Genomic DNA, 22,898 nt, shown 5'->3' with positions numbered 1-22,898 from the left:
AGCTCTGCTGCATGGGTACAAAGTATAATCCCAATTAATCCTTCCATTTGCTGATACCTTTGTGCTTTGGTTGCTCATACGGCATCATGTCCGATGATGGGAGCATCTCTTCATCAGCGCGAGCTCAAGGGCTGAGCCGGGGAAGGGCTGCGCCAGCTGCCCCCTTCAGTCTTAAAACCAGTTTTTATTCGCATTTCACTTGACCCTTTCCCTGTGGTTCTTGAAGATGCTTCAGCTCCTGTCATCAGCCGAGGATGCTAATGAGCAGGAAACAGTAATCATGCACACCGAGATGCTGAGCAGAAGCTGCTTTTAGCAGCTCCAGGTGCCCTGTTAATTAAATCACTGGGCTCCACAGGGCCTCCTTTTGGTGCTGCCGTGGCCATTGGGCACAGCAAAACACCGCTGAGGAGACACCGAGGCTGCGGCACAGAGCTGGGCAGCTGCTTAGGGAATACTTCTTGCCCGAGGCAATTTTTTTAATTGACCAGTCGGGTTCTGGTCCGTGCTGCTTCTCCAGGATTCGCTGTGAGTCATTGGGATGGGGGGGAATTAAATCTACTTATTTTTTTTTGCTCATGGGCAATTTTAAAGCAGGTGGGATTTGAGGCCATGTCCTGGGCTGCATCCAAAGCAGCGTGGCAGCAGAGCAAGGGAGGGGATTTTGCCCCTCTGCTCCCGTGAGACCTTATGTGGAGCCGTGTCCCCTGATTTGGAATCCCCAACATAGGAAGGATATGGAACTGTTGGAATGGGTCCAGAGGAGGCCACGAAAATGATCTGAGGACTGGAGCAGCTCTGCTATGAGGACAGGCTGAGGGAGTTGAGGTTGTTCAGCCTGGAGAAGAGAAGGCTCCAGGGAGACCTTAGAGCAGCTTCCAGCACTGAAAGGGGCTCCAGGAAAGCTGGAGAAGGGATTTTTACAAGGGCCTGGAGTGACAGAACAAGGGGGAATGGCTTTAAATTGGAAGGGAGACTAATGAGATGAGACATTAGGAAGAAATTTTTCATGCTGGGGGGTGAGGAGGCCCTGGCCAGAGAAGGCGTGGCTGCCCCATCCCTGGAAGTGTCCAAGGCCAGGTTGGATGGGGCTTGGAGCAACCTGATCCATGGCTGGAGGATGGATCTGTATGGACTTTGAGATCCCTTCCAACCCAAACCATTCTGTGGTTCTCTAAGGGTAAATATACAATGTTTTACGTTTCCCAGGGACTGGTGTGGCTCACGGCTGGTGCTGCTCCTGGTGCCACCACGGTGCCCCTCTCTCTCTCTGTTGCAGCACTTACGGGGAGCTGACAAACTGCACCGTGCTGATCGCCGAGAGGCTCGACTGCTACTGGCCCAACCGCCTGGTGGACGAGTTCTTCGTGGCTGTGCACAAGCAATACTTCAGGAACTGCTCTTCCTCTGGCCGAGCACTTCATGATCCCCCCAACAGCGTCCTCTGCCCCTTCATCCTGCTGCCCGTCCTCGTCACACTGCTGATGACTGCGCTGGTGGTGTGGAGGAGCAAACGCAGTGAGGGCATCGTGTAAGGACGCGGCGCTGCCGGAGCGGGATGGGGGTCCCCCACCCTGGGATTTTGGGAAGACCCTGACAGAGGAGCATCCCGGAACTCCAGGGCAGAGACGGTTTCCAAATAAATACATCATTTAAGACTTGGTCGTGTGGCAAACTGGGATGCCGGTGTGGCTGCCCTGAGAGCGGGAAGCACGGCTTACCCCGGGCATCGGCATCACCATGGCTCTGCTCAGCCGTGCCCAGCTGCTTCCATCACGGCACCCCCGGTGTGATGTGCCAAAAGAGGAAAATTTTCCAAGAAAAAAAGGGGGGGGGGGAAAAAAAGGAAAAGGGTGTGTGGTGTGTGTGTGAAATTCTGTTGGCCTCACGGTGTTGGGAGATGCCAGTGGGCGCAGCCACGAGGCGGCGGGGGTCTGGGTACAGCGCCAGGTGATGAAACCGTCAAGGACTTTTCTTTTTGTCCCTTTATTTCCCACCAGGAAAGGTGCCTTTTCCCTTGGCCAAGGCCTGTGTGGGGCGGATTCTGCATGGGCAAGAGGTGGAAGGTGGTGGGGGGAGCTGGTGGGGGTACCAGTGATGGCTGTGGCAGTGCCCCGGGACACGGGAATAAGGTGCTACTCCTACCTAAACAAATAAATCAATAAACCAGGTGCTGGTCTCTGGCGCAAGTCCTCAGCGCTTGGCCCCTCTGTGGGGTGTGGGCGGATCGAGGGCCCTACAGCTGCCCTGAAGTCCCGCTGGTGGTGCTGACCCCCACTCCCAGGCAGCCTTTGGGCTGGCACGGGCAGTCCTGGGGGACGCTGGGGGCCTCGAGGGTCCAGGAGGGGCAGTATTCCAACAGTTCAACCTCCTTCTTCTGTTGGGTTGAATCGGTTCCGTTCCATCTCTGCGGGATGTGGAATGCATTCTGGGCTCTAAGCGACGCTGCTGCTGACAGTCTGTGTCAGTGGGTGAGCAGCCGGGAGCTCAGGCACATGGTGGGACGCAGACTCCTCACTGCATCCGCTCCAAAGCAGTTCCCGAGGTTCCTGCTGCTTGTCTGAAAGATCTCCACCTGCACAGACCATGTGTTTGAGAAGAGCCGTTCACAGCCGAGGCAAGCACAGCGTCCCTTTCCAATCACCAAACCGCACGAGGGTTTAACAGTGGGCGCAGAGCGCTGTGACGCTCAGCTGTGTTACTGTCCATCCCCTTCCCGCTCAGGAGTTTGGAGAACGCAGCGGGGTAACAGGCCTTGAATTTACTCTCAGCAGATCCAACAGCGGCTGATGCTCCCTCCCCTCATCCGGCTCAGAAAGCCAGAGGCGGATTTCTTAGAAGGAAAAAAAGTCTCTCTTTCCTTACATTTTCACAGAAATAGATGTATAAAATAGAGATCATTTTACTAATACCGCACAATTACGTAAGTTACAAATCATCCTGCATTCCTTTCAACTACTTCACACAGCAAATAGAAACAAAGAAACACTGCAGCCCAAACTGGAGCTGAAAACAACGACGTAAGAACTCCCTCCGTGTGCCAAAGCGTACTTAGATTGAATATCATCCCAAATTCCAACGCCAGCAGCAGAATTCCATTTAGCGCCTGCGATCTGGCAAGCCCTACGCCTCGGCTGAACGACTCTTGGACAAAGCTTGCGTTGTTTCTGCTCATCAAAGATGACAGTATGGTGATTCGGTTCACAGGAGACCATTTTATTGCCAACTCCAAGCGTTCCAAACACGTGCCACCTTTGCCATTTGGGTTTGTTTTTCCCCCCCCTTTCCCCCTCCAAACTAGGCAAGAGTTTAAAAAGAAGTGTAATTACAATTCCGAGAGTGATTTCTTTTCCGTTCCCGAGCACGTCTCACCACCAGGCTATACAGTACAGTTCCGAAGAGTAAACATTTTAAAAGTAAGCAAACAACTTTTTCAACCAACAGACAATTTCTGGCTGTATTTTTTGCTGAACTCTCCTTTTAACATGGACAAGTTATGAGGTTGGGTTTCTTCTTCAGTACGACATGGACACAGGGCTGGTACAATCCGGGCTGGTGGTGGTGGTGTTGAAGTTAAGGACGACTCTAGCGCAGAAGCCATGGTCCTGCCAGCCATCTCCCTTCATCATCTCGCGTAGCGCTTAATGTAATCTTCAACTTTATTCCGAAAGTCCTCCTAGAGGAAAGCAGAGCCAGAGTTACCTCGAGCGAGTCAGGAAGGGACTCGCGTAGGTCTGGGGTTGCAGTGGGGTCAAATCTCCATCAGGGGAAAGGCCCCCTGAGACTCAGTGCACGTTTCTGACGCGGCGCACGAGAATTGAGGCGACCCTGGGAGCCCTCGTGAGCAGACGCCTGCGCTCCACTGGGGACGGAACTGAACAAATAGTTTGCCACTGCCACGTCTCAATGTGGGGCAAAGAGACACTGTCAATGGAGCCAGAGGGGAGCAGGGCTGGCGGCTCCAGCCACGCGGCAAAGACTTGGCCGTGGTTCCAGAGAAGGAATGGGAATTTTCGGATGGAAAAGGCAAGGTTAGGGCAGGGAGCGGCGCACCCCGAGGCAGCTCTGTCCCAAATGCTCGCCCTGGCCTCCCTGCTACAATATGGCAGCCACCGCTAATTAAGCTATGTCAATCATTGCCTTTTTTTTTTGGCATTTGTTACAGCCTGGCGAATTAAACATTCCTCATCCACGCTGCTCGCCTGTTAGGGGGTTCAGAAGGAAGGCACCCACACCTCCAGCCCCCCACAGAAAACCTGCATCCCTGGAAAAGCACACAAATCAGACAGTTCATCTTAACAAAGCACAATGCGAGCGAGAGCAACCCCAGCGTGCTTTTTGTTAGAGTGGTTCCCAGATTGTGAGCTGCCTCACACAAGAATCGTCTCCAGGTACCTCGAGTCTGTTAAAATACCACAGAATCATAGAATTGTTTGGTAGGAAGAGACCTCTGAGATCACTGAGTCCAACCATACATGTCCACTACTAAACCAGATCCCTGAGCCCCTCGTCTGCCCATCTTTTAAACCCCTCCAGGAATGGGGACTCCCCCACCTCCCTGGGCAGCCTCTGCCAGGGCCTGAGAACCCTTTCAGTGAAAAAACTTTTCCTTATGTCCAATCTGAACCTGCCCTGGTGCAACTTGAGCCCCTTCCCCAGCTCCATTCCCCTTCTCTGGACACGCTGCAGCCCCTCAATGTCCTTCTTGGAGTGAGGGGCCAAAACTGAACCCAGGATTCGAGGTGCGGTCTCACCAGTGCTGACAGCAGGGGTACAATCCCTGCCCTGCCCTGCCGGACACACTGTGTCTGATCCAGGCCAGGTTGCCACTGACCCTCTTGGCCACCGGGGCCACTGCCGGCTCATGTTCAGCCACTGCCAACCAGCACCTCCAGGTCCCTCTCCTCCAGACAGCTTTCCAGCCTCTCTTCCTCAACCCACAGCACTGCATGGGGTTGCTGTGCCCCAAGTGCAGGACCCGGCACTTGGCCTTGTTGAACCTCATCCCACTGGCCTCAGCCCATGGATCCAGCCTGTCCCGATGCCTCTGTAGAGCCTCCCCACCCTCAGGCAGATCAACACTTTCACCCAGCTTGCCTGGCTTAGGGCAGAGGGTTCTGTGCCGGCTACTCTGCCAGGAGACAGATCCCCTCTGCACAAAGGATTCAGGCACCCAAACTGGGTGCTGGCATCGCAAACAGGACAGGAAATTGAAGCTCAGACAATGCCAGGAAGCCCTCAGCAACGGCCATCCCATCACACAGCACAGGAACAGGGTGGACAGCACAAGCATCAGATGATACGATTCAACAAACACATTCCCCACACCTTTTAAAGGAAGAAAAGGTACCTGATGATCATCTGTAAACAGGAAACAAATAAAAACGCTTCATCATAACCTTAAGTACACTCCAAAACAGCAGAGCAGGGCCTCTTCCAGCTCCTGCTGCGTCCTAAGAGGCGGACATGCTCCGGATGCAGCTCAGTGAGGAGCAAGGGCCTCACCGCCCTCACCAGGCTGCAGCACGGACTCCCACCCCATCCTATCCCACTCCTCATCCAGGATAAGCAAGAACCAGCGCAGCTCTCAAAGAGAAGAAACCATCGGAACCAGGAGAATTTATGCAGTTCTGGAGCAGCCCCAAAGCAGCGCAGCCGGAGCTGCGGGGAGGAGAGCGGGAGAGGAGAGCGACACGTGAGCCCTGTGGGAAGCGTTTGCTGTGTGAGTAATGCTGACCAAAGCACCGTCTCGTTTGGTGAAACCATATGGGAACAATCAATCGAAGGGAAATTCAAACTCTGCCAGTGGATGAAGAGCGTGGAAAATAAACCACGATGTGTTTCATATCATCATCAGCTGAAAACCAGGTTCCAGCACAGACCATGAAGTTAAAACACACATCCCATAACTGCCCTCTGAGGCATCTTTGTACTTAAAGAAAGAAATTTTGTTTATACAAAGAAGTTTAACAAATATCTCTAAAGCAAAGAAATATATAGATACAGATTTTTAAGTAAGAACTCTGACTAAAGACATCGATTACAAACAACTTAATTGGTTTTGTGGTTTTCACTTGGACTCATCGTGCTGACTGGTGACGTCTGTGCAATGATTTGCATTAATGAATCGTTAAAAAGCAAAAATCTAATTAGCTTTAGATAACAAAACCATACTGACTGATGTGAGACCAGAACAATTCAGAGTTGCAGAATCGTTTATGTTGGAAAAGATCTTTAAAAATCATAGAGTGGTTTGGGCTGAAAGGGACCTCAAAGCCCATCCAGTTCCACCTGGTCTAAGGTCTCCTCAGAGCCTTCTCTTCTCCAGGCTGAACAGCCCCAACTCTCCCCAACTGTCCTGATACCAGAGGTGCTCCAGCCCTCGCATCACCTTTGTGGCCTCCTCTGGTCCTGTTCCAACAGTTCCATGTGCCCCTTATGCTGGGGATTCCAGAACTGGACACAGGGCTCCAGGTGGAGTCTCACGCTGCCAAGTTCACCACTAACCCCTTTCCCTGACGCTTGTCTTACAAACGTGCCACGCTGCAATGAGGTTAAAAATACACCAGACTACAACAAGTTCTTCCTAGAAGCTGTTTGACACTGAAGGCGCCAAGAACCCCTGTACCTGGCCAGAGTGGTGATTTATCACAAGTTCTGTACCTCTGAGGAGCACTTGGGAGAGGACATGGAGGTGATTACGGAAACAAAAGGAGAACAGCCCCACAAGACCCCAGAACAGAATCCCTGCTTTGTACAGACACCTTGAAGCACACACGTTAAGATCTGGGCACCCTTCTGGAAGTCAAGGGTTGACTCAATTTGGCAGCTCTATGAGAGGAGGCTTTCTTCTTTCAACAATTTATACTTATGAACTTCTTATTAAGCTTTTAATTCGAAAAAGAAAGCTCTGCTCAGTTATCCAAAGCAAACACAAGACGTCTCCGAGAGAGCTACCAGGGAGGTCTGGAGAAGCTGGAATGGAAACTATCTCAGGAATTAATTTTTTAATTTATCTAAAACAAATGCATGTGTAAGAATCCACAATGAAACCACCTCAAACAAAGCAGATTTAGCTCATTATCCTTAATATACCCACCTCAAAATTCAACACGGCCAAGTGAAGGTCCTGCACCTGGGTCAGGGCAGTCGCCAGCACAACTACAGGCTGGGTGGAGAATGGGATGAGAACAGCCCTGAAGAGAAGGGCTTGGGGTGCTGGGGATGAGAAGATCAACGTGAGCCGGCAGTGTGTGCTTCCAGCCCAGAAAGCCACACATGTCCTAGGCTGCATCCAAAGCAGTGAGAGCAGCAGGGAGAGGGAGAAGATTCTGCCCCTCTACTCTTGTGAGGCCCCACCTGGAGTCCTACATTCAGTTCTGGAGTCCTCAGCACAGGGAGGACACGGACCTGTTAGAGTGAGTCCAGTGGAAGACAAAGAAGATGATCCAAGGGCTGGAGCACCTCCCATATGTGGACAAGCTGAGAGAGTCAGGATTGTTCAGCCTGGAGAAGAGAAGGCTCCAGAGATACCTTAGAGCAGTTTCCAGCACTAAAAGGGGTTCCAGGAAAGCTGGGGAGGGGCTCTTGATCAGGGAGTGCAGGGATAGGACGAGGGGGAACTCTCCCTGCACCCCTTCACACACTGCAGTATTTGGCAAAGTTTCTCCTGCTCACAACGCTGATACAGTTTGTGCCCTCATACATGTCGGAGGCCACAGATTGTTCCCCGCTCTCTGGGGCTGTGCTCACAAGTCCAAAGGCCACACTGGCCAGAACCTGCAGGAAAACACGTGGGGTATCACATCTGCCCCTCAATCATGACTGAAGCCACCCAGGCACAGGGACAATCTCTGAGCTACCTCCGCGCTGTTTAGATTTAAGTCCTGTAATAATCAAATGGAGACAACAAAAGATCACAAAAATACTCAATTTTTGTGAGGCCTCCTGCCCTTCCCTCCCCTGTGTTAAAGAAAACAAATTGTTTGCATAATAATAATTCTAAGAAGCTCTACTTAAACAAAATTCTAATCCAAAGTTTACCACTGAAGTTAAGTTCCAAACAATTTTGGCCAAGATCTGACCTATGGTCTTACTTCAAAGTGTTCAGTAAAGGGGTCTTCAGAACAGTGGGAGCCAAGGAAAAATCAGCTGATTACTCATCTCCAGCCAAAGATTTGGGAGGAGGAAGTAATAACCAGGTAGATTTACCCATTAGCCCTATGAATTATATTAAAAGCGACCTTTTCTTTCGTTTCCATCCAGCAGGAAATAATAAGGATTCACGCCCACCAGCCTCCACACGCCCTCTCCTATTTAAAAACTGAGCTGAATGAAATCTCTGAGGAATACAAAGATCTCCAGCATAAGGTGATTTTCCAATTCACCTTCCTGCCGTGCTATTCTTTCCCTGTCGTTGTTTTATTTAGCTCAGTCTCTGCGCCATCTGAAAGATTTTCCACATCACAGAATCACAGAATGGTTTGGGTTGGAAGGGACTTCAAAGCCCATCCAGTTCCATCCCCCTGCCATGGGCAGGGACGCCTCCCACTGGATCAGGGGCTCCAAGCCCCATCCAACCTGGCCTGGAACACCTCCAGGGATGGGGCAGCCACCACTGCTCTGGGCAACCTGGGCCAGGGTCTCCCCACCCTCACAGGGAAGAATTTCTAATGTCTAATCTAAATTTTCCTCCTTCCAATTTAAAGCTATTCCCTCTTGTTCTGTCACTCCAGGCCCTTGTAAAAAGCCCCTCCCCAGCTTTCCTGGAGCCCCTTTCAGTACTGGAAGCTGCTCTAAGGTCTCCCTGGAGCCTTCTCTTCTCCGGGCTGAACAACCCCAACTCTCTCAGCCTGTCCTCATAGCAGAGGTGCTTCAGCCCTTGGATCATCTCCTCTGTGGCCTCCTCTGGACCTATTCCAACAGTCCCACATCCTTCTTACACTGAGGATATCAGAACTGGACACAGGGCTCCAGATGAGGTCTCACACCACAGCAGAGGGGCAGAATCCCCTCCCTCACCCTTCTGGCCTCGCTGCTTTTGATGCGGCCCAGGACACGGTCGGCGTCCTGGGCTGAAGCACATGGTGACAGTTCACGTTGAGCTCCTCATCCCCCAGCAGCCCAAGTCCTTCTCTTCTGGGCTGCTCTCAACCATTTCGCCCCTCCCAAGTCTGTAATTATGTTTTAGTTCTATGAAGAAAGAGTAGATTCAGGGGGAAAAACCCTGTACGCGGGCATCTGCCAGTGGCTCCCATCCCAGTCGGAACACGGCCCATGTTTTCTACAGCATTTCTACACATCAAGCCATTCTGATTTTGCAAAATGAAAATGGTTTAGTAAATCCCTGCGGTAGCCGTGTCCTAAAGGAGAAAAATGGTGGAATTTTTAATGCAGGGAAAAAAAACAAACGCCAAACCCACCACTGCTGTTTTTCACTAAAGCTATTTGGAACAAAAGTAGAGAAAAAGAAACAAAGTTTTGGACCTTTTTTTTGACACTGCTGTGGGGAGAAGTTGAAGTTGTGTTGCAAAGGCAGAGCAAGGCATTAGCACGCTGAGTGTGAAGAAGTACATCCATTTGTTTGAGCTTCTCTGATCTGAAGTAGGATCCTCTTCCCTCATGGAAATGCAAACCTTCTGTTCCTTGCCAATGCAGCAAAGATAAAAGGGAAAAAAAACACTCTCTGATATTACAGAGAGAGGAAAGCGCTATGGATTAGGATGCAGGGTGTGAAAACTACTGGGCTATCCAGGGATAACTACATCTAAATCCCATTTGTGCAAAGGAGAGGATTGGAGCCAGGTGAAGATGGCAAAGCAGCTTCCCAAAGAAAACCATTCCCTGGATCAAATGGGACGCAGGTCCCAACACTTTTGCCTCATCTGCCCTTTGGCTCACAGAGCAGCTTTTGTGAGTCCTCCAGACATCCATGTCCAACCTAACCCTCCCTGGCACATCTTCCTGCTTTTCCCTCAGGTCCTGTCACTGGTCACCAGAGAGGAGATCAGTGCCTACTCCTCCTCCTCCCACTTTGAGGAAGCTGTATGTGGTCCCTGATTTGCTTATCAACCAACTTGCTTATCACCATTTATGATTTCTCCCAGGTTGCTGGAAACAAAGGAAAGCTCCCGGGAGTTAAAGCAGGGAGCACGGAGATGCCTGGTAACTCAGTGCCTGCTCCCAGGGGTCTGCAGCCTTGCTCCTCCAACACTCCCAGGCTCAGCCAGAGCCTGGCACCAGGCACACTGCCCGTCCTGTCGACAAAGTAGTTGGAAAGGGTTACAGAGAGCACCCTTGAAGGAAATTACCTGAATCATCTCAATTACACTGACATTATCCTCCCCTGGGCTGCAAATGCAGTTCCAGTCATGAGGCTGCCACTCATTCCCAAGAGAGGACATGTCCTTGGGATCAGAGATCTTAATGGCTAAATTACAAGTGCAGAGGAAATGGGAGCGGCCTGAGTCTGGAGAGAGGGTTTTAGCAAGTCAGGTTCTGCTCAGGTCAAACGATGTTCAGACAAACCTGAGTGGGCAGGTGAGGCACCTGGGGGACTTTGCCTCAAGGCGGTCAGGCTCCGTGTTTGCACTCAACAACCTCCCCGCTGCTTCCATTTTAAATCAACAAGTATTTCAAAAGAATTCAAAGCAAAAGCTTTCCTTTCGAGCACTTATTTGCCTACAGCACGTAGAGCAAATGCTTTAAAGCATCTGCATTTCTTCCACATTTCCATTGTTACCTCAGCAAGTCAAAACCATCTGCAAAAGCTTCAGCAACCCTGCTGTACCTCAAAGAGGCCCCATCCATAATCAAAGTGTTAGGAAAAGAGGGATAATGGTTTCTATAAATACTTCTTAGCATTAGAAAAATAATGTTTTTCCTATTTACATCTGTTAGCGCAATTAGCAACTGTGCTGTTGCTCATTTGCACAGGCTGTTTAATGTACTCACTGGGAAAAGGCTTCAAAGGCTGAAACATGGACACGGAACATAAAGTGAGAAGGCAAAGCAAGAAAATCTCCAATGCAATTCTCTAAATGCAAGATTACTGGAAAAAAAAAATCCAAATATGTATTCTATGTGGCTGCAACAGTTTCAGTGAGAGCAACAAACTCCAAGCAGGGTGGTTGGGTGTACAAAGGAAGAGAAGGATTTACAACAATAAACATGGAGATAAATAAATGCAGTGACTCACAGGGTGAATCCTTATGAAAAGATGGGTTTGGACTGGGGTGGTACTGTTGTTCTTAATAAGACAGTTAAGCTGTACTCAGAGAGTAATAAAAACCCCACAACAGCAATTAAACCGCTTCCAAAAAAAGCACATCAAGCTTGAAAGCCTTTCAGAGCTAAATTCTTTCCCAGTGTGGTAAAGCCTGAAAAGCCAAGGTTCACCTCCTATGCAGCAGAACAACTTCCTCCCTTGAGAAGCTCCTTCTGATGCTCACCCACTCCACTCCTAAATGACAAATGTGGTGTCCACAAGCTGGGGACCCAGTCTGATTTCTTCCCTATCCCTCCAAATCGAGGGCAAAGACAATGATGCACACGTTGTTGACCCTTGCCCTGCTGATGTCTTCAGGCACCATCGCGACACAAACGCATCCCCACCATCAGCACGAAGTGGAATCGGTGTGTGGAGCAGCTGACGTCTGAGCGGTGGCTGCAGACGTCAGGAAAGCGAGGCTGCACGTTCTGGATCAGTTACAATTTCTGTGGGATTCATTACAAACAAGGGACAAGGAGTTTGCTTACCCAGCGATGACAAGTTTCCCTGGCCAAAGGTGAGCGTACACTTCAATTCCTCAGCTCCGCTTCATGGGTGCATTTAATTAGAACAATTCTTCAAGGTTTTGTAACAGCTTTCAGAAGAAACCAGGAAATAGATACTCGATTCTGTGTCCAGGAATAAATGCGAGTTTCTTATTTTGCTTGAAGGAGGCTAAAAAAACCCTCATGCTTTCATCACATCACAGTTTTTTACTGTTAGACATGAAAAACAGCACTCCTGAAAATGTTCAAAACCAGCTACTTCCTATTAAGAATAGAGATTTGTGGATGCCAGGGGCTGCTGCAGGGCTATCAATTTAAACAAGGGAACGAGGCTAAGTGGAAAACCTCATCCCAGCCAGCAGACAAAGGCCGATCCCAGTCCAAGAGAGTAAAGTCCAAAGGTCCCAGTCCAAAGGTGAGTAAAGCAGCAGAGCAAGGATGTGACTATGTTAATTTAAGCAACACACTGACTCAAATACTCTACAATGCAATAAAGGACAAAAATGAGGGCCTGACAAAGGCAGCCTAAAGCAAACAATGCGAGCAAGATCTGGGCATGCCTCCCCTTGTCAGCTCTAATGATATCCCTGTCTTGACAAGTACTTAACAGCCTTTCTGTTAGCTCTCTCCCTTGAACTAAGAGCCAACTGCATCAACCAAGTTGTTGACAAAGCCCAGCACTGAACAAGTTCAAGACGAAAACATATTGATTTGCATCCTAAATTCTTGGATTCAGGTCACAAAACAAAAGCCTGAGGAGTTCCTGGAGGCCAAGAACTATCTTGGTAGCACTTTCCATGTTACACTTGGAAGAACAGGGGCAGAAAACGCACACAGAATGGGTCACAGGAATGGAGATGGCTGTCCCTCCCAGCTGGAGAAAACTGCTGCGTGTTTGCAGTACAAAGGGGAGCACTGAGAAGAAAGGTGAGGTTGCCACTACAGCCAAAGACGCTGCAAGCCCTCACAGAATTATAGAACCACTAAGTTGGAAAAGACCTTGGAAATTATGGAGACCAACTGTACCTGTCCACTACTAAACCAGATTCCTGGGCACCTCGTCTGCCCGACTTTTAAACCCCTCCAGGGATGGCGACTCCACCACCTCCCTGGGAAGCCTCTGCCAGTGCCCAAGAACCCTTTCAGTGACAAAATTTTCCTGATACCCAATCCAAACCTGCCCTGGTGCAACTTGAGGCCACTTCATTCTGTCCTGTCGCCTGTCACTTGGGAGAAGAGACCAGCACCCACCTCACTACCACCTTCTTTCAGGGAGTTGTAGACAGCAATGAGGTCTCCCCTCGGCCTCCTGTTCTCCAGGTTGAACAACCCCAGGTCCCTCAGATGACTCTTGTAAAGCTTGTGCTCTAAACCCTTCCCCAGCTCTCTTCCCCTCCTCCAGACAAGCTCCAGGCTTCAGTGTCCTTCTTGGAGAGAGGGGCCAAAACTGAACACTGGTTTCAAGGTGCAGCCTCACCAACACCAAGAACAGGGGAAGGATCAATTCCTTGGTCCTACTGGCCACACCATTTCTGATGCAGGCCAGGACATTGTTGGCCTTCTTGGCCATCTGGACCACTGCTGGCTCATTTTCAGCCGCTGTCAACCAAACCCCAGGTCCTTCTCTGCCAGGCAGCTTTCCAGCCACACTCCTTTCCAAGCCTGGAGTGCTGCACGGGGTTGTTGTGACCCAAGTGCAGGACCTGGCACTTGGCCTTGTTGAACCCCATGCAATGACCTGAATTGCAGCAATCACCTTTCACAAAACACTTCTTACGCTAATAACTTCCAGTAACAGAATTTTCTTACTGCTTATATGGGTACATAGAAGCATCTGTATCACCTCAAATCCTTCTCTTCTGCAGCCTCAGCAAGCCCTTAGGAACCTTCTTTGTCACTCTGATTTCTTGCCAAGACTTAGCTTCAGAATAATTCCAAGATCACGTGGAAGAATGAAGGCAGAGGAGAAACCAGGTTTACAGAGGAACTGAAACCAATTGGAACCATAAGAGTTAACCCAAAGAAATGTGCAGACATTTGTGAAAAGGACAGCAGAAAGCACACAGGCAGAGCAGGCAGTACAACATGCTTTACAGCTTCTCACTGGGTTTTACGATGCCACTCTTCGTGTAAACGTTAAGAATTAATAATGCAAGATAAAGAAGTAACAGCTTTGAAGCCTTGACCCCTCAATCACTCCTTAAGCAATATTAATAGCAGATACCTCCATATTGCTTGACTAAGAGCCAGCAGGGCTGAGAATGAGAAATGAAAAAATCCCCTAAAAATTAATGTCTAATTACTAATTACTGCAAAAGTGGCTAAATACGAAGAGGAAAAAAGACAAATGCAAGTAAAAATATGCATCAGTATGGAGGCCTGAAACTCCCTGCAGTGTCTGAATAGTTTGCAGGTGGTTCTCTTTACCAGAATAATGCCTCACTCAATGAGCAAGAGTGTTTGCAACCCACACAGTTTTACCCATGCATCTTGGGAATATCCAGCACAACCAAGCCAGGGCTTTAATAGACACACTCAGTGAGCAAAGACAGCACAATCTGATCTGCAGACTAACATTCCTGCTCCCTCCCCTCCAGTACTGCTTAGCCTCGGTGCTCCTCACCACCTCCTCTGTCCCATAAGAGCTGCAGTTCCTCACCCTCTTGCATCCCTTCTGGGTGGTACCCAGGTCTCCTCGTCACCAGGCCAGGGAAAGGCAAAGCGCATCATGTGCTCTGGTGCTCTGTGTGTGCCCACATGTACCCGACAACAGCCCACCGAGGGCAGGTCCCGGCTGAGCTTACGTGGGACATTTCCCTGGTGGCTCACTCAGACCATCCTCTCTTTACTGCTGCGACGGCTTTTGTGATAGTTATGGAACTATATGGAAAGACTCTGCTTCTCTGTCAAATGTGATATGCGTGTGTTCAAAAGCTACAGGGATTGAGGGGGAGGCTGCGATGCAGGAAGGGGATTGAAGATGGCATCATTGCATGAGCCTTATTCCTTTACAAAAAAAAGACTGAAAAGCAAGTTAATTCCTAAAAGTTTGCTTCAGTGGAGCTGTAGGAGACAAACAGATGGACAAGATAAATGGACAGTGAGGTGGATGGAACCAGTGGAACTGCTGGGCTTGGGGAGTTTGATCAGTGGCACAGAGTCCTACTGGAATACTCAAGGGGTTCATACTGGGGCCCATACTGTTTAATCTCTTCATTAATGACCTGGACAAAGATGCAGAGTTGCTGACAATAAAAACTGGGAGGAGTGGCTCAAACCCCAGATGAGCATGGTGCCATTTAGAAGGACCTTGACAGGCTGGAGAACTGAACAGAGAGGAATCTCATGAAGTACATTCAACAGGGGAAATGCAGAGTTGTGCCTGTGAAGCACATGCTGGGGGCTGACTTTCAAAGAAAGACCTTGGGGTTCCAGTGGTCACCAGGCTGATCAAGGATAACCAAAGAGCACCACCAGCATCCTGAGCTGTACAATGAAAGGTGTGGTAGGTGGTCAAGGGAGGTGGATCCTTTCACTTCAGTGACGAGATCATTTGTCTCCTGAGGAGACATACTGAGCGCTGTGCCTGGTTCCAGGCTCCCCAGGACTGGAGAGATGGGGAGTTACTGGAGTGAGCCCCGCAAAGGCTCATGATTAATGAACTGAAGCATTTGCCATGCGAGGAGAGACTGAGCAACTGGCCAGGACTGTTCCGTCTAGAGAAGAGAACGCTAGGGGACACCTCAATGGATATAGATATCTGATGGGAGGGTGCAAAGAGGACAGAGCCAGGCTCTTCTCAGTGGTGCACAGTGACAGGGCGAGAGGCACTGGGAAAAAAATTAAATACAGGACCTTTCTTTTAAACATTAGAAAAAGGGGGTTTTACCATAAGGGCAGTGGAACATGGGAAATGGTTACCCAGAAAGTATGGATGTGGAGCCTCCATCCTTGGACATGCTCAATCTGACTGGACATGGTCCTGGGCAAGCTGCTACAGCTGACTCTACCGTGAGCAAGGGGCTGGGCTAGACGATCTCCAGAGGTCCCTGCCACCCCCAGCAACTCCGACTCTGAAATGCCTTCTGAAAACATTTCGAGGATGGAGTACTGGGAAAACTATGGTTACAGAACAAACCACCTTTCTAATTTAATTCAGAACCACTGTTTACGTGGTTACGCTGGGCAAAGCAAGAAAGAATGAACACATGTTTCTATCAAGACCTTAAACATTAAAAACATAAGCTTATTTTCATATAAAACTTTCCAGTGTCTCTTTACTCCATTTCATCATTATTCATTGTTTTAGATTTCCTCAAATTATTCTACTGCTGTTACACGAACATTAGTTTGACAGCCTCCAAATCAGATCCAACTTCTATCAGAGAACTGAAAGGATAGCAAACAGAAATCCTTCACACCTGACAGTGCCACCGAGGCTGACACGTGTGTCCATACCAGTGACGCACCAAACACCAGAACATTCTGTTAAATGCATACATAATTTTCAGTCTGAGGAATGGAGGAGGGAGGTGTCAGGCTTGTCAATTCCTTTCCTCTCAGCTCCAAGAAATTCTTTTGTTCTACATCTAATTACTATTATCTCAGATTCCAATACATTCAAGACCGGATTGTTTAGCTTATAATGTATGGATGGATTCCCCTTCTTCCCCACCCCAATTACAGTTTTATACTGCAGGAAACTTTAATCAAAAAATTACTTTAAACTGAAGTGCCTGCAGCTCTGTCTCTCTCCTCACAATAATTTACATTAATCAAGTTATAAATTGATTGCTTTTAATGATCAAGGCAAAAACTTCCTTTTCACCTGTTTTAGCAGCGATCTGTACTTTATTGCCTTGTTCAGAAAACTACCCTTCTGATGGACCAGGAGCGGGGCAGTGGTTGTGCCCCTGTATTCGGCACTGGTGAAGCCGCACCTCAAATCCCGGGTTCAGTTTTGGGTCCCTGAGTCCAAGAAGGACATTAAGGGGCTGGAGCGCATCCAGAGAAGCGGAACAGAGCTGGGGAAGGGGCTGGAGAACAAGCGTTACAAGGAGCAGCTGAGGCATTTGGGGCTGTTTAGCCTGGAGAAAAAGAGTCTGAGAGGAGACCTTATCACTGTCTACAACTGCCTGAAAGGAGGTTGTAGAGAGGTGGGTGCTGGTCTCTTCTCCCAAGTGACAGGTGATAGCATAAGAGGAAACGGCCTCAAGTGGAATCAGGGGAGGTTTAGGTTGGATATCAGGAAAAATTCCTTCATTGAAAGGGTTCTCAGGCACTGGCAGAGGCTGCCCGGGGAGGTGGTGGAGTCCCCATCCCTGGAGGGGTTTAAAGAACAGGCAAGCGAGGTGCCCAGGGATCTGGTTTGGAAGAGGACAGGTACGGTTGGACTCAATGATCTTAAAGGTCTTTTCCCACCACATGACTGTATGATGGCAGCCTTTATTTTCCTTTTCAGAAAGATGGCCACAGACTTTAATCACACACATGAGAGATAATGTCCTTTCATCCGAGGAATCAGAGCTGGGGCTGCCTGTAGGATATAGTAATTACATCATGGATGAGTGACCACTTATTATAAGGATGAGTGAACGACGTGGAGCCACTGCCAAGCCAACGAGAGCAACTCTCCCCTCATTAGCACAAGGGCAGTTCCAAAAACCCAGGTGAAGCCTCTTTTTGTCAATGTTTTGCAGTGCCCAAGAGGAGCTCCTCAAGGGAGAACAGGTCCCTGAACCAGTTCAGATATGAGAATTCCTTACTGCTAGGGACTGCGTCTTAAGACTTGCACCGATTGCCTTGCCGAGTGTTTTCTCTCTGTTTATCACAAACAGGGACTGACTGTAGGGATGGAGTTTCTGGAACACAAGAAAAAAAATCCCTAGGACAAGAGTCTCAGCTGTAATTGCAGTCAGTGCAGCATGGTGCTCACTTAGCCCACAGTGCAACCTCAGTTCTGAAAACCAGAAAAGGGATTTATTCTGCAGGCAGATAAAAAAAAGCAAAATGTCAAGCTTAGATTACAAAATTGGTTGCTTCTTCCTTTGTGCATTTTAGCTTTTCTGTATAATGGGAATCTGGCACCTACAAGAAAGAAGGGCAGCACAGCAAAGTGGTCTGTCTTTACACCTCCAAATCTGAACTCATCAGAGCAGAGATAAAATAGGTGAGAAAGGATGTCTGTGCAGGAACATTACTGTAAGACTGAGATACTTTCAAGTCAAAAATAAGGAAAGGATGAGAAAGACAATGCAATTTAAATGCCAAGGCCCTAATCCAGGAGTAAAAGGACGCAACCAAATACCCAGACCCCCACTGCTGTATTGTCCCACACGGGGTGAATCGCTTCCCTCTCTACATCACTATGTTCCCACCAGCAAAGTAGCAAAACTGCCATGATCTCTCCATCAGTGTCCTTCGTTGCCACTGATGAAATGCCCTAAATAAGAGCTAAGCATTAGAGCTCACATTTAATTTAGAGTTAATCGGCTCAAATTGACTTCAAGTGAACGGAGAACACCTGAATCTTCCCAGAGCCTTCTCTTCTCCAGGCTGAGCAACCCCAACTCTTGATTAAAGGCTGCTGGACAGACACGGATCTTAAATTGTGCCAATGAAACTCACAGAAAGCCTAATTTTTTTTTCTCGGTACTAAAACCCAGTACCAAATCTTCTGAAACTGGTGTCTGTTAATAACTCCTGACTCCAATGTACAGGGTTGGCCACACAACCGTGTAATATAAGTACGGTGGCTATGGTCAGGCCATACACTCAAAAGAGGGCCGTGAGCTCAAAAGTAGTAGCTTATTTGTAGCTGCTGCTGAGTAATAAAATACAACACATGGAACTTGGGAAAGTGGGTTACTTGGGAAATGTTTTACTGGTACAAGAAACCTCTTTGGAGACACCAGAAAAAAATATTCTGGCTTTACAGAGTTTGTTCCTGAACTTTCACACTCCTGACAAGGCAGCCGGTACACAGTGACAAGCTGAAGTTTTCTGATAATTCCCTCCTAAGCCTGCCAACACCGGGCTGGAGTCCATAGGAAAGACCCACTCCCTGACAACACTTCACTACGTTGCTGTCACCAACCCACTGCTATCCATTTGCTTTGCCTAAACGAATGCGAGGCTCAACAAGGCAATACTGGAAATCAGGACCAGCAACGATGCTGGAGAGAGATTGCAGAAAAACTTGTTTATTGCTGATCTACCACTTTCTCGTGCCACAATCAACAGGTCATCAAATGGAATTTCAAACTATTTTGACAAATATTCAGCGCGCTGTCCTCCCTCGACTGATGTTGTGTGCAAACACTGCTTCATGCAAAGAACACAAACAAGCAAGATGCTGTCAGATGTTGTCCCTTCATGCTATGTCAGGTGAGCCAGCAGCCACTGTGCCCAACAGCGCCAGCAGAGGCTCGCGCTCCAGATGCGGAAGAGCGCAACTGAAGAATCCCTGCCTTGAGCCAAGGAACAGCCAAGCACCATCACGTACTCTACACAAGATGAAAGATGTTGCCTGACTCCATTTTTTACTGGATTCATAGCAAAATTCTCCTGCGCTGCTTCTGTGTGTGCCCACATGTGTCTCTCTTTTATAGCAGGAAGCTCCTCTGTCTCAATAAATCACAAAATAGATCAGATGAAGGCAGACATTCAAGCGAGCAACACAGAGCTGTCAGTCACGGACCTGAGGTTACTGACAAGCATGCAGCAGAAAACAGGCCGGGAACGTGACATGCCAGACCTCATCACTCTGCACAGTTAACAGAATTCCAGACTAGGTACAACACCTTAGAGCTGGATATTTTATTACATCCTTCCAGTAAAGCAAAGTTACATTTTGGTTTTATCTCCCTTCATTTATGCAAGGTTACATTAGAGAATGTGAAGCCAGCTTGTGGTCCCTCTCCCTACTGCCATCGGCCTTTCTTATTGCTCACAGGAGACAGGAACGAACAGCAGATAATCCGTATCCACAATCCGCAATCCTCATTGCACGTCTGGTTCCTGCTACAAGATAAATGTGAAACTAAAAACTCATCCTAAATACCTCCGAATCATAGAATCATGGAATGGTTTGTGCTAGAAGGAACATCAAAGCCCATCCAGTTCCACCCCCTGCCATGGGCAGGGACACCTCCCACTGGATCAGGGGCTCCAAGCCCCATCCAACCTGGCCTTGAACCCCTCCAGGGATGGGGCAGCCACCACTGCTCTGGGCAACCTGGGCCAGGGCCTCCCCACCCTCATAGCAAAACATTTCTTCCTAAGATCTCATCTTAATCTCCCTTCTTTCAGCTTAAAATTGTTCCCCTTCATCCTACCCTTGTACTCCCTGATCAAGAGCCCCTCCTCAGCTTTGCTGTAGCTCCTTTCAGTACTGGAAGGCTGCTCTCTAAGGTCTTCCCAGAGGCTTCTCTTCTCCAGGCTGAACAACCCCAGCCTGTCCTCACAGCAGAGGTGCTCCAGCCCTCTGAATGGTCTCAACTCTTTTATAAATGAAGGAGAAGCAGAGGGCACCCATCACGTTGCACACTTAGGTGCACAGTACTTGTGCACTTGTGTTTCCCAAGCTACGACTACGCCTCAAACTCCTATCTGATCCTTCTGCCCTACCAATAATCGACAAAGATGCTATTCCAATATTCTGAAGAGGCTGAAAAGTACTTCGATTGTCTACTTTCTGCATTCAGCAGGCTTCACATTTCAGCTTTCAATTTATTATACCATGCTGTGATTTAGGGAACAAACTCTGAAGATGATACAAGAACATGCCCACTTTTTAACTCCTTAAAAGTAACAAACTTCAGAGCACCTCTCAGTTGGATGTTTTCAGTGAGGGACCACAGGATGGAGCCTGGCATTCAACTACGCAAAAGACAAGAGGGACACACCTTTAAAGACGGAATCCAGTGTATTCTGACCTGCACGGGGAAGCTTTTAAAGCTGTGGGGAGGATCCCAAAACCATACTGACCTCTTAAAACCCCACTGCCATCCCACAAGGAGGAAAAAGCCTGCACAGCAGTAAAGGAAGCAAAAGTTGCTCACCCTGTGACCTCAAAGGACTCTAGGATTGCTCTAGGGATGACTTCCAGAATGGATACAGCATCACTGTAAATGTTTTCTCCTACAGAAGTACCCAGGCAATGTCTCCATAAAACCTTGTGGGCTTCACTTGGACCGTGTATGTAGGAAATGCTACTTAGTGAAAAAGCAGTGAGTGCAACGCAGAATAGGAAAGCTACCAAGAAACACAATGGGCTCTTTAGCCAACCTGCAAACTCCAAACTTTCTGCTTTAAACAAAAGCATCTTCACACGACAGAGCTGTCAAGCTTATTACAATGAAGTGTAAAGACAATTTAATGAGAAGGCTCTTCAATAAAATCTAATAGAAGGGACTGAAGAGCCTCCCACATCAAACAGAAAGGACTGTGACGCTTAGCTACATCTACTGCCTCTCCACGGCAACTCTTCCAGTCGCTGTGGTGGGGGAAGAGCACTGCCAGTGCTGAGGAAACAGCGACTCCGAGGGGCATCTCTTCTGCTCCCTGTAACTTGAAGCCTCAGGGAAGCACTGCAAAGGAAAAACAAGCCAGACTTCAGCACACCCCCCTCCGAAACAGGATAGTGTTCCAGCTGTCCTGAGCTATCCGTAAACCCTAGGCATCCGAGCTGAAAAAGTGAAATCAGGGATTATCAGAATTTGTCAAATACCATTAGTGCTGTTTGCAGGCAAACTTTCACAGGGACACGTTTGGACAACAGGAAAGGTTTAAGTGTCTGGCTGTGATGGGAAGCTGTTTGTTGGGTTTGAGAGAGAGAACTGGACTAAAAACAATGCACTAATGACTATAACGAGCATTATTTTTAAGAATTCCTCACTGAAGGCATTAGGAAAAAACCAGATTGCCGTTACAAAGCTTTGGCATGCCTTGCCCAAACCCAATCCAATGAAGAGACAAGCTTCCAGATAGAAATAGGATACAAACTTGAGTAACACTGAGCTGGCATTTGGCTTCTGACCTACCCATATGCTTTTGACTACCTCGCAAAATAAACTGTTTTAGTTTCTTCAAGGAACGCTGTCCATCAAAGGAACACAGTGATTGCACATAATTCATAATTATATATAAAACACTTGTTAAAGACCTATTTCTAGTGCTTTTTACCACAAACTGTATCTCTGCTGAAATGTACAGTGACAATATGGAATCACAGACTCACCTGGTTGGAAAAGACCTTTGAGATCATCAAGTCTAACCATACCTGTCCACTACTAAAACACATCCCTGAGCACCTCATCTACCTGCCTTTTAAACACCTCCAGGGACGAGGACTTACCACCTCCCTGAGCAGCCTCTGCCACTGCCTCAGAACACTTATGGTGAGGAAATTTTTCTGGATGTCATAATCTAAACCTCCCCCGGTGCAACATGTGGCTATTCCCGCTCATCCTGTCACTTTGGAGAAGAGACCAGCACCCACCTTGCTACAACCTCCTTTCAGGGAGTTGTAGACAGTGATAAGGTCTCCTCTCAGCCTCCTTTTCTCAAAGCCTAAACAACTCCAGGTTGTTTAGGTCCCTCGGCCGCCCCTCATAACTCCTGCTCTCCAGTCCCTTCCCCACCTCCATACCCTCCTCTGGACATGCTCCAGCCCCTCAATGTCCTTCTTGGAGCAAGGGGCCCAAAACTGAACCCAAGATCTGAGGTGTGACCTCACCAGTGCTGAGTCCAGGGGGCACAATCACTGCTCCTGGATCCAGCACCGAGCCCTGGGAACACCACTTGTGACTGGTCTCCAACTGGACCGAACTCCATTCCCCACCACTCTTTGGGCCTGGCCATCCAGACAGTTTTTCACCAGCAGACAGTGAGCCTTTCCAGGCCCGTGGGAGCCAGTTTCTCAAGGAGAATAGACCACATTTCATTTATTACATTTTATATAGTATAAATGTTTGATATTGGAATGTCTTCTACTGAATATTGGACATCTTTGGTATTATCCAAACAAACTGTTCTGCACCCGAATTCGCCAACAGTCACTATAGATCAGTGGATAATATTTCTAATTCTCAGACAGATCTATTTGAAGATAAATAACTGTT

General features: G+C 48.4%; 2 protein-coding genes across 4 annotated transcripts in view; one reads left to right on the top strand and one right to left on the bottom strand.

Annotated features, from left to right (window-relative positions):
• LOC104067393 (RNA-binding protein 44) overlaps positions 1–2,041 on the top strand; it is a 41,411-nt gene extending 39,370 nt beyond the window's left edge. Inside the window, exon 14 of the mRNA XM_054070562.1 lies at positions 1,280–2,041. Coding sequence (XP_053926537.1) covers positions 1,280–1,535 — 256 coding nt within the window. The 3' untranslated portion in view covers positions 1,536–2,041. The remainder of the gene's footprint in view (positions 1–1,279) is intronic.
• Positions 2,042–3,278: 1,237 nt separating this feature from the next.
• Positions 3,279–22,898, bottom strand: part of UBE2F (ubiquitin conjugating enzyme E2 F (putative)) — an 84,043-nt gene continuing 64,423 nt past the window's right edge. The window contains exon 9 of one of the 3 annotated variants that reach the window (XM_054069977.1): positions 3,279–3,676. In XM_054069977.1, coding sequence (XP_053925952.1) covers positions 3,626–3,676 — 51 coding nt within the window. In that variant the 3' untranslated portion in view covers positions 3,279–3,625. The remainder of the gene's footprint in view (positions 3,677–22,898) is intronic. The other 2 variants (XM_009570128.2, XM_054069976.1) reach the window with 2 other exon arrangements.

The sequence above is a fragment of the Cuculus canorus genome, chromosome 6, assembly GCF_017976375.1.
Source record: "Cuculus canorus isolate bCucCan1 chromosome 6, bCucCan1.pri, whole genome shotgun sequence".
Classification (NCBI taxonomy): domain Eukaryota; kingdom Metazoa; phylum Chordata; class Aves; order Cuculiformes; family Cuculidae; genus Cuculus; species Cuculus canorus.
This window is presented reverse-complemented; position numbering and strand designations above follow the sequence as displayed.